The following is a 12,108-nucleotide window of genomic DNA, read 5'->3' as shown; positions in this document are numbered from 1 at the left end:
TAGACTGTAGTTTTACAGGATAATTGAGGTTTTGCATTGTATTGCACACGCGAGTGACAAATCGACCGTATGCCAAATTCGGATTAAACTCATGACATCTGTAAGGAAAGTGGTCCCTCTCTGTTCTTTAGAGCTACCTAGTGCCGTATGAAGGGACCGCGCGCTTTGCTTAGGGACTCTCTCCTCTGGCTCGCAGCTCTCCTCCTCCCTCAGGCCCCGCCCCTCCTCGAAAACCCTTGCAGTAAAACAGGCAGATAGACGCTCGTGAACTTAAAAACTTTTAGTACGGGGCGTTGTGAGGGGACAACTTTGCGAACAGTCGTTTTCCTTCAACAAAACTACCACTCCGACGGCAGAGACGAGAGAGAAGAAGGACCTTCATTCCCCCCCATCAACCGGAGTGACTTCCACTAAGTTTTTCAGGGCATTTTGTGAGGACTCTTCGTGGTACGTCCGCTCTTCTTTTAAATCTAGCGGTTTGACGTTTTGTTTGTTTTACCTAAAAAATAAAGAAAACATTTTCAGAAACACCTTGCTGTTCAAAACAACATCTCAACACCCCCGGTCTGTTGGTGGTGGATTAGAACCCGGTTTCAGCTTGTTGCGGAAACTTATATCCAGTTGAACATCTGTCTCGTGCGTCCGTTGACATGCAGCTCTTCATTCTCTCTCGCTGAAGCGCCTCTAGTTTATTACATTAAGACACGGCTTCTTACACCCACTTTATACCTTTTTCTTACTAATCTATGAAAACAAAAACAAACCCAAACACATATGAAGAGAATGTTTTGCCAATGTGATATTCCCTTCAGATATCTAGAGGAGGTAGTGGGGCTGTGAGTGTGCTGTCAGGCTGGCACTCCACGCGTTGTTGTGGAGCGAAACGTGACGGACAGAAAAAGGGTGCAACGTTTGGGATAAGGACTTCTAATCGGTCATTAAATATATTTGCAACTCCGTTAAAAAGAGGGAATTGTCTGCAGATGCTCCTGATCTGTATTTAGATCTGTTGCAACAGAAACAAAAAGTAATCTGTTCTTAATGATACTGCCCTCTGCTGTATTTATTTCACTAAAAATATACACTACCAATTAGAAGTCATATTTGAGTTGTAATGTGTTAATTTCACTGCAAAAATACAAAGCAAAATACAGGAAAAACCCTGCAGATGCTGCTTTGTTTGTATTTGGATTGATGACATCACAAGAGACACTAGAAACCAGCTGAGATTTAAAGATCAGGGAAGTTACATATTAATGTATGTATGACTGACTTGAAATAGTTTCTTTGTAAAGTGCCTTGAGACGACATTTGTAGTAACTTGCTTCTATATAAACAAACTGAATTGAATTAAAAGTCAAGATTTCTACAAGGTTTTAAAGAGTCACTAGAATTCTTAAATTGAATCATCTTAAAGTTTGGCCTTAACAAGTCTACTCTGGGTCTTTAAATGTATTTATATCTTCTTACATTTATTTCATGTGTTTGTTGTTTTAAGGAAGGCTCTAGTTTTGTTCTTTTGTTCCTTGGAACAAAAGCGGCAGGGACAGTGTGTTTAGTGCATGCTGCTTCACGCCCGATTCAATGCATCAACCATAAACCTAGCATTGGGGATGCTAACTGGCTATTTCAATAGTGAAATAGCCATAATTTGTCAGTATTTTTGGAAAAAAATTTCAGATGTTGTTTAATGATAATATAAATATAATACATTATATACAGTATAAATACAATATAATATAATATAATATAATATAATATAATATAATATAATATAATATAATATAATGCAAGTGACCCGTATTGTTAAATAGAAAGAAACACTGTCACTGTTAACACTGTAGAAAACCAAACTACAATAAAAAAAGACACGTAGTGACATTGCGCAGGGAAAAAAAAAACATGTTCTGGATGTGCATGCATATTTGTGTCCATTATTAAATACACATTTGTAGCATGCAAGTATCTTGTCCCACATGTTGCAAAAATGTCCTGCCTGAGGCACTCCAACGCCTACCACTGCAGTGAAAAAGTTTTCACAGACAGTGCCTAGGTGTAAAAACACTTAAGTCCCATCCCGGAGTTGGAAAGCTCCAGTTTACCCTTGACAAAGTTGCATTTAGCTAGCTTATGCTGTTATGTGAAATATGTTTACATTTCTACATCTTGATGTTCTTCAAACGTTTAAAGAGTCATCCACTGAACTTGCGGAAATTTGCAGGAAGTGCCAGTGTTCCTCTAAAATTATTGACATATTTGGCTGACATGTTTTCATGTCAGGTTTCAAACATTTTTCTGATGTAAAATGGCTGAAGCAGCAGCTTCTTTTCCACCTGTGACTCCACATTTATAGAATAACAGATTTAACAAGTTACTCTAATTAATCAAAGTTACTCTAGTTAATCAGTCAAGCTAAACTGCCAGGTTGCTAGCCTGCAGTTGCCACTTGCTAGCAGTTTGCTAGCAGTTTGTCCTTGTTTTAAATGACTTGAGCTGGTCAGCCAACTGACCTACAGTGTGCAGCTACAGGTAGTGGGAAGGTTAGGGCTGCGATATTCAGTTCTTCATACAGTCAGATAGAAGTCCAGCCTGTCTGGCTTTTTGCATGACATCTCATTACAAGGGTTTTAAACCATCGGAAAAGTACGGAGGAAACTTTCACTGGTTTTGAAACCATGAATTTTGGATATCATGATAAATACTTCATGGTTAGTCATTACTGTATGATAAAAATTTGCATCAGGTTCTAAATATAGGGGATTTTTTTTGTCAATATGATGAACATCACTTCTAAAATGCTATTTACAGTTATTTGCTTGGTGTCGTCAGAGGGCTGGTAACAGGCATAAAAGTATTGAATAAGAGCTGTCTCATAGGTCACTTTGATTATACCATGGAATAACGGTACAAATAAATACAATTAGTCCGTGATAATTTTTTGTAATTTAAATAACAGAAAAAAACTGTCCATGTCTTTCAAAGCATCTTTTATTTGATATGTTCACAGCAGAAGCAGGTACAGTCAGTTGAAATATGTTATGATTGAATGTCTTTGTCTAGTGTTGGTGGTTTACAGACTTTTTATTTTTTATCAGTACTTTTTCGAACGAGGTATGAAATCTGAATTTATATCGGTGTAATCTGACGGTGTCTGTCTCTCCGTGCACATGCCTGGCTCTGTCGGTCGCTCTTTATCTGCCAGCAGCAGGCTGAGCTGCAGACTCCTGGACAACTTCTCCTCATGGTTGTCAGGTTCTGGGCATACCTTCTCCAAAACCCCTAACAGCAATAAATGCAGTCGTGTGTTTTGTGGCTAAATTTTGTCCAAGATGGTTGTTTCCACATTGTGTTTGATACTGCAGTCACTGTGTTGTTTTGCATGCTAAGGAAGACCAGAGTAGATGTTGAAGATACCAGCCCTGTCTAACAATGCTGCTTGCTACTTATCACTGTTTGCCACAGTGTTGTGTTGCCTTATTACAGACATAGAAACATGTAAAAAAGACTCACTGTATTGTCTGAATTGTTACTTTTTCTTCATGAGGTAGCACATTAAAGTTAGAAAAGAAGGAACCAGATGTGTATTTCTTAGAATGTTTGTACCATGTAGCAAATATTTGGCGTTTTCTCTTTCTCTACTTTTACTTAACTAGCATTATTTAAGTAAATGAAGGTAACTGTGGCACTTGTGCTTGCAGGATTAAGATTATGTTAAGCAAAGAAGCACACCTATACAAAATAAGTTGCTCATTGTGATTAGTATAAAAGTGGGGATTTGGGGCTTAGACTTGTACACACGGATATGTGGGATAAAAAGATGAAGAAGTCAGTTAGAATTCATGTTGTTTAGTTAAACCTCTCCACAGTTTATTAGTCATGTTGTTATATCGTTACATGTTGGCCTACTACAAAAAATAGGCGTTGTCAAAAAATATGTGGTGTGTTACAGAATAAGGAATGACATCTGAGCAGCTGGTGGTAAAATAGTAAATTTACAATATTTTATGTAGGCCTTTGAAATGTGTTTTAGCAGCTTTAGATGGCATTTTGTTGTTTGTCACTTCTTTTCTCAACATCCATGGTTTCTTTAAATATGGACAGAAACAGTCTTGGACTAAAAAACAAGAAAGAAAATAAATCACTGGAGCAATGTCATTTGGTCCAGACACCCCAAGGAAGGTGCACCACTCTTTCATTATGTATAATGGCTTTCACTGTGATCTGTTGTTGTCGTAAAGCCTTAGAAATGGTGTGGCAACCCTTCCCAGACTGATATATACACAGAGTTAGTTTCCCTTCTGTTTTTGAATTTCTGTACGTCCTGACCTGATGTGCCACTTTTTCAGGTCTTCTAGCCATTAGTTTTTATTCTGCAGATTTAGCAGTAACGAGGCCTCGTTTTGGCAAGTTAAAATTTTACCTTAAAAAATCTTCATTTGACAATAAAAGTCATTCCGAAACATGTGCAGGTGACCAAGCAAAGCAAAAAAAAATCTGCTATTATAATGCCATTATTACCATTGTAATATTGAAAATGATCTCAATATAACAATATTATTGTTTATCACAATAACTTCTGGGACAAAATTTGTTATTGTGACAGGCCCGGTTAAGCAGCCAGTTGCAGGTTGGCTATCTGTGCTAGCTAGCCAGTTATCTTGCAGCTACTTAAAATCACAGTTACATTTTTTAAAGCAAAACTGCAAAAGGTAATATGCAACAAAGTGTACATGATTTCTTGACAACTACAACAGAAGTCAGTTCAAGTGTTTGCATTAAAAAAAAAACGCACAGTAAACGATAAATGTATAAGTGTTATAAATGATATGGAAACAATTCTTTGTACCCATTCCATCTGCAGGCGGCCATAGAGCAAGCTTGTTTCAGATTAGTAGCTTAGTCGTCCAGATGCAACATGTAATACAGACAGTCTGCTAAGATATCCCTCTGTGATTACTATAACAACATCTCTACTCTGTTCCTAGCAACACAACATGCACAGGAGGCATTCGTGATGATAGATGGAAGCCAGGGCTTTAACACTGAAGCCACCACAAGCATGTCGCTTGGTTTCAGCAGTGTTCAGGAGAATCTGGTAGCTCCTTCAAAGCTCTCCGTGTTCGGATGTGATTTCCAGACTTTCTTTGTGTTGCCACAAGAAAATCAAAAGCTTTAGGTGGAAAACCGCTAGAGTTATCTCACACCAGGTTGAAAACGTCTCCGTAAATCTTTTAATATGCCTGGGTAAAGCACAGCTAATCTGCAGCGCAGCAGAAGAGAAGAAGACGACAGCAATTTGCCTTTGATTGTGGTCTCTGCTTCCCAAAAAGTGTTGCAACACAGCCTCACCGTGTTTAGTTAGTAAGGAGGTGAATGTCAAGGAGGAGCATAAATCAAACGGAGGGGCACTAATCCTCCCTGATGAGCTAACAGTGTAATATTTGTCAAGATCTTCCAAAAAAGACTTCCCAGCCCATGCAGCTGCAGCATACTGAAAGGCCCTTTTGTCTTCTGAACGCTTCTTGCACTGCAGAGTGATGCACCTAAGCGCTTTGTGCATCACTTCCCATGCACACTTTTCGGGTTCACTGCAGTGCACATACGTGTGCACATGTGCCTGCTCTTCGCGGCTTCCATTCTGGTCCAAGGCGCTGCTTTTAAGCTGTGAACAAGTGGGCTTCCTGTTACAGTACCTTGCACACATGGAGTTTACATCGACGTGGGTACAGTTACAGTCTGGTTGTCATGAAGAAAATAGGTAGCACTTGAGGTAGCGGTGTGCTTGACTTTTATCTGGACCATATGTTTCATGAGAAATGTGCACAGTATATAGAGTGTGTAGGAGTCGTAATTGGTTTGAGCTTTCTGTAGGATTTCCTAAAAATAAATCTTTTGTTTTGTCTTTTGAAGTTTTAGGATACACAAAGTTTATGGCAATAAATTCCAGTTTTTGTCATTGAACCGTAAACACCACTTTACGTGTTTGATCCTTGTATCTGTACAGAGAAAAATAAGATTTCGTGATTCTTGTACAAAATGCTCAACTTTAATTTTTCCTGCCTGCAAGTTCATGCTGATGTGCGTGATTGTATCGAGCTGCTTACTCCCAGACCCCACTGGCAAGTCACAGTGTGTCCTGATGCCTTTAATGAAAGTGTGTTTATAATCTGTGGCATATTGCAGAGTGTTTAGCACCCTCCAATTAAGTCACTCCTGCACTTTTTACACACTCTGACCTTTCACAGAGTTGTTTGCAGCATGGCCCTTTGAAGCGTGTGTTACCCCCAATTAACCCCCCAAATTAATCCCCTGGTCTGCAAACTGGCTGCTCCTCTTGTCTCATCTGAACGTTCCCACGGTGCAGACACAGCACTGCCCTGTCACCCCCGCTGTTTGTTCATGCTCAGGTTTGACTTTCTTTCCCAGCTGACATCTTTTATTTCTGTTCCTTTTGCAGCTGGAGCTGGAAGGTGGCTTCCTGTAGACCCATTTACGGGGAAGAAAATCTTTGTGAAAAACAGAGAGAGTTGCAACTCACCCCACTGACATCACATCAGAGGCTGCAAGAAAAAACAAAATGGCTCAAAGATCTCGCATTCCTTTGATGCTTCTTGCATTATGCTGCCTGACGTCAGCAGGTGAGTTTACTCAAGAGATCATAGTAAACATGTGAACCTGGGTGTTGCATATGCCCTGCATGGCATGCATCTGTTTACAGGATTTCTATTTCAATATTCCATGACTTTCTAGACTCTAATTTCTATACATTTTTTTCTATGCACTTTGGACATTCAAGTGCAAAACATTATTCTTGAACCTCCCTGAGTGGTTGCTTGATCTTATTATTTATATATGTACCACAAATAATGTAGTAATGAAATCAGCTAATGTGTAGTAAAGGGCCATTTCACTACTTTTGTGGCACCTGGACTAACTTAGATGAGATCTGACCTGCCAAATAAGCAATTGAAGATGTTGGACGAAATGACACCTTATATCAAGTTTGCAAAGATGTTGGCAAGCATCTTTGCAATTTCAGATCCGTTAGATGAATCATCCAGAGACCAAACAAAGAAATGACCCTTTTGGATTTCTGAATGAGTGTTTCTTCACTTCAAAATCAAAACACAGAAGATGTGATGTGACAAATCAAATATATGTTATGTCTCTATAATATAAATGAGTGTAAAACCCAATGCATTTAATAAACATTGTTAGACTTTTGTTTTTAAGGAAATAGAAAGAGGATTTTATTTATTTTTTTTCGTTTTTCTTATCCAGACCAGGTCAAAGATAAAAAAAATCCCATACTTTTTCCAGACTTTTTAAATTGCGAAGGTTACCTGTATTTACATTCAGACAGAAAATGTATTGAACTTCAACCACTCATAGTAACTGAAATATGAAGTCACTCTGCTGAAAAGTGTAAGTATGGAATACATTGAGCATCAGGAAAAACACTGTGATGAAAAATGCAAGCTTACTTTATGAAAATAAACTGACAGAATTAATTAAAAAGGCCTCAGGAAAAAAAGTCTCTATTATAACAGTCATGAAACTGTCATAAATCAACAGCGTCTTCAGATTAGTTGCAAGACTGACTGCTATACGTCCAGCCACGGCGTCACTATCTACAATGAATCTGAAGATACTTAATGATGTGAGTTACGGCAACATTTAATTTCTATTTATAATGAATGAAGTATTCAAATTGAATTTATGTACTATGTACTTACGTATGTATCTATTTGATAATGTTCTATTTACTTATTTGATTATGAGCACTTTGGAGTTCCATATTGCTCTGTCACAGTGCCTGGCAATCACAATTTAGGCTATTCTGTGGGATTTTCCACTTTTATCTCCCAGCATGCCTTTCTTGACAGTGCATGTCAGAGTCGTGAGTAAGGAGGATTAATACTCAGGAAAGTGCTGACAAACACAATCTCAGAATGAAAAGACCCAGCAGGCCTCAGCAGGTGTACTTGTCAGACTGTGCGGAATGACGCCATAATGCTACCAATTATGCAGAAGCAGAACAGCAGCCAAAGCAAAAAGAGAAAATTAGGAACTTTGACATGCTATGTTAATTAGCTCTGGTTGACATCATCAAATGCCCCAACCAACGCTACTTGTCCTAACTAATTTATCAAACTGTCGTTCATTGTTTTGCTAAATGTGCATGTCTGTATTCTCTCCAGCATTTTCTGAAACAGAAGGAATCCTAACAGTTGTTGAGAATATCAGCCTACTGTCTGTCAGCACTTAAGTCATTTTTTACCTTCTCATTCAAACCACGTCTGCTTCAGTGAAGCATAACTTTGTTTTGCTGTAAATTACAGAAGTAGAATAAAGTAGTCAAAGTTGCCGTATCTCTAAAAACTTTAACCTAAAAGCAAAAACAAAAATTGCTTGCAGAGTTTAGTTAATTCGTTAAAAAAATAAAAATGTGAACACTAATATAAAAACTTCAATTAAATCATTCTTTTTTAGCTAAACTTCTTGAATTTAGGCCTTATTTTGTTGCGACTTCCTTCAACTAGCTGACTAAAAATAAGCAGCAACAGGTTGGAAAAAAGAATGCTTCTCTTCTACTTACAAAGAAAGACAGTGTTAGCCATTCTGGCACTTTCTAAAATCGTGTGTGCAGGAAGTTAAACTGCAGAGACCATGTGATGGAACATTTTGGTGCTATACCTTGAAACTGGACAAGAGTCAGTGCCCAGCATCTTTGTTCTGATAAAACAGAGCTATCTGTTTCAACTGGTACAACACTCGGAGTTTCAGTTTTTAGAGCTATTGAAGCCTTAGTGATACATGAGAATGCAATGCTTACACTTCCGTCAAATTTTACATAAAACTCTTTGGTTGTTTACCAAGATGTAGAGCAAGATAATTTGTGGTTTTCAACAATGACTTACCAAAACACAATCTGTTAAAGTTACCTGTCTAGAGCAACTGCTCAATAGATAAAGCAGAGTATAAATCAATAAAAAAGTACTAAATTTCAACACTTAAACATTTTGTCCACTATACACAGCAAATTTGAAATACCCCTTAATTTGAAGTAACTTCTAAGATGGTGGATTACATAAAATGCTGTCTGGTTATACTGGAATGCTAAGAGAAAAGTCAGGGTAAGACCACAGCTATTAGGTCTCATCTTGTCTCCACTAGTAACATCTCCACCAATTTTCCTGTCTCCAGAAGTTAGTTAGAAGACTTTGCTGCACATTGGTTCTGGAGACTGTGGTTATATCTTTCATGGATATCTTTCATGGTTATCCATGAAAGATATAACCACAGCCGTGGTGTCTCCTTAGCTTGATGCAAGCTGTGGAGACATTACCGCTCTAGATAGCAACAGTGGTTTTCTTTGCTTTGCTTGGGAACCCGACCAACTTTATCAGTCTGGTACTCAGCCCTATGTTTTGATGAAAAATCTGTTAAAGTAGTTACGGTCATGTTGCAAAGTAACCTTAGACAGAAGTATGTCCATTTCACAAAGATTGTTTTTTTATTGCAACATCATAGTATTTTGCTTTGCCAGTGCAGGGATAGTTACAAAACAAAAAAATATCCCAAAAACAAAGCAAATAAATTGTGGGCTGTGTTTTTCATACTTTCAGTTTGTTTGCCGCCAAAGGTTGTTATTTAAAAGCTCCTCTCCGTTCTCCAGGGATTTGAGTGGCACTCAGCGGAGCTGACTTTTGCTCTAATGAAAACAAAAGCAGTGTAGTCAGTTTGTGTTGTGGGCAGAGAAAACATCATCTGTCCCACAATGCCAGGATCTAGAACACAATGAAGTCCCGTATGAAGTTTTCCTCTAAATTCTTCCTCATACCGCAAGAAGCATTGTTATATCGTGTCACAAGGGACAGATATTTACAGTCAGACAACCAAGTGCCCTTTTCTCCAAAGTGCACTGGCAGCAAGCGTGCTTACAGTTTTGGTTTACTGACAAAGTTTCAGATGTTCCTCTTTAATACCAATTAGGTTACCAGAACATACAGATACTTAATTTTTTTATTTCTTGCTTGCTTTGTTTGTTGTTTTCTTCTTTGCTTTCTATTAAAATAATTTAGTATAGTCACATCAGACTCTACCGCTCATCTTTGTATATGTCTGTTATGTTGTTGCATCTGTATAAACACTCAGATCTCCCTTTAAACTAGTTGGAAGAGCTCTTGGGTATTGTTTAGATTACCCTGTAATGAATCTGCTATTGGTGAAATGTAACCCTGATTCTGAGCCTCCCAAAGCTCCTGAAACCAAGAGTGTACCTTTGACATCTATATTTCAGTTGCTTTTTGCCGTCTTCATATATTTTTTTTCCTTCCATATAATCATTACCATTTTGTGGTTGCCTCTCCCCAGATTGCTATTACCACCATTTTGGGAGGGGATGTGCAGGCGCATTTGTGCTGACTTGGTGTTTTGCAAGGAAATGAAGTCTTTCAGGAGCTATGCCATGTATTACAGAGACTTGCAAAAGTATTTAAATCTTTTGAATTTGGTCACATTTTGTAACTGTGCAACTAGAAACTTGTGAAAAATGTTGTGGAATAACAAATCTAAAAAAGTGTCGCATGCATTTGCATTTCCATTTCCCTCTTTATTCCAGGATTGTGCTGCATTTAGCTTTTTTCCATCTTCCTATAATTCTGAGCAAATCCCCTCTTCTTTCTCCCTGGTAAGAGACTTGTCTCTCCACAGCATGACCCTGCCACCACCACGTTTCATATCGTCACTTTCTTATGTCATTTTGTGCCAAAAGTGATGTTTGCAAAAAATTACCACCTTTTTTTTGCGAAGACGATTTAAGAAAAAGAAAACAACAACTCACTTTTGGGGGGGTAAAAAGGCGCAGGCCATTGTTTTAGGAAAGTGATAACATTAGGAATTATTATTTTTGAAAAGTGTTAGGTTTCTGCACAGATGGTATTTTTCATGTAATCCAAAAAGTCAAATTTAGCATATGACTAAAGTACCTCTCTATAGACTTTAAAGGTCAAAATGATCATTTCCCTAGGATAAAGCACTAAAGACACTGAATGCATTCTCAGCATTTAGTCCACATGCTATACTTTCAGCTTTACAGTAAAGTAAACAAGTTCCTTCTGTCTGGAATTTTGTATATTATTGGCAGACGCAAGTCATTGCAATGCCAGAAGTGGTTGTAACTTTTTTCCCCCCTCCTTCCACCACAGTTGAGCAAAAGGTTTGTCTCTGTATCCACAATGCTTTCTTAGGGCCAGCGAGAGTCAGCACTGCCAGAATGTATTGTGCAACCACTGTAATATGAGAGTCGGCGTAGTCGGGGGGAAGAGGAGAGAGGCAGGCGCAGGCGTGGGGCGTCTGGTCCTGATCGACACACTCCACACACGGACGGCGTGCCAAACCGACAAAGTCCATTCCAGCGCGCTAAACCAGATGTTGCTGTGTGATTCATACCGAGGAACCGGAGTGGTGCAGCGACGAGGCCGCGCTTCTAGGCATAGTGGTGGGATGTTTACATAGCAACGGGAGTCCTGACTGTGTCTAATTACAGGTCTGCTCTGCCCCCATGGTGAGGCCTTTATCTTAGCAGTACTGTCCAGGAGGAGGATTCATTCTGGCCCTCTGTGTTTAGTGCTCCTTTAACATTGCATTACCAACTTTAATTAACAACACAGTGTAAATGGAAGGACAGATGACTTACTGTGTTTTTCTTTACTCAAATATTCTTCCGACTGTAGAAGCACATCAACACAAGGAGAGGAAACTGCGCATGCATTCCTCCGAATAGATATGTCATGTCTGCCATGTCTTGTCAGCGTCCCGATAAGAGGATGCTTACGCAAATCCGAAGGAGTAGACTGAATTCCGTCCTCCTTCCTCTCTCTCTCTGTCTCACTCTTTTTCTCCATAGTTCCAGTAAGACGATGTGTAAATAATTTTGGTCGGAGTCAGTAATAGGAGACATCTGGGTTGATAGTGTGCTTTCCATTGTGTTTATCGGCTCTGTGGAAAATAGTGAGTACTGAGGCCGTAGTAGAGTAAGAATTGTAGTTACCGTACATATGCTGTGACTTCATAGAAGAAAGAGAGGGGAATAGTAAAATGAAT

At 38.8% G+C, this 12,108-nt stretch overlaps 1 protein-coding gene across 2 annotated transcripts in view; it reads left to right on the top strand.

The window, feature by feature from the left end:
- Nucleotides 1–230: 230 nt before the first annotated feature.
- tgfbr3 (transforming growth factor, beta receptor III) overlaps nt 231–12,108 on the top strand; it is an 82,385-nt gene continuing 70,507 nt past the window's right edge. The window contains exons 1-2 of one of the 2 annotated variants that reach the window (XM_028026708.1): nt 231–447; nt 6,458–6,638. In XM_028026708.1, coding sequence (XP_027882509.1) covers nt 6,578–6,638 — 61 coding nt within the window. In that variant the 5' untranslated portion in view covers nt 231–447; nt 6,458–6,577. Of the gene's footprint in view, nt 448–6,457; nt 6,639–12,108 lie in introns of those variants that run through there. The other variant, XM_028026709.1, reaches the window with a different exon arrangement.

Source organism: Xiphophorus couchianus, chromosome 9, assembly GCF_001444195.1.
Source record: "Xiphophorus couchianus chromosome 9, X_couchianus-1.0, whole genome shotgun sequence".
Lineage (NCBI taxonomy): Eukaryota > Metazoa > Chordata > Actinopteri > Cyprinodontiformes > Poeciliidae > Xiphophorus > Xiphophorus couchianus.
This window is presented reverse-complemented; position numbering and strand designations above follow the sequence as displayed.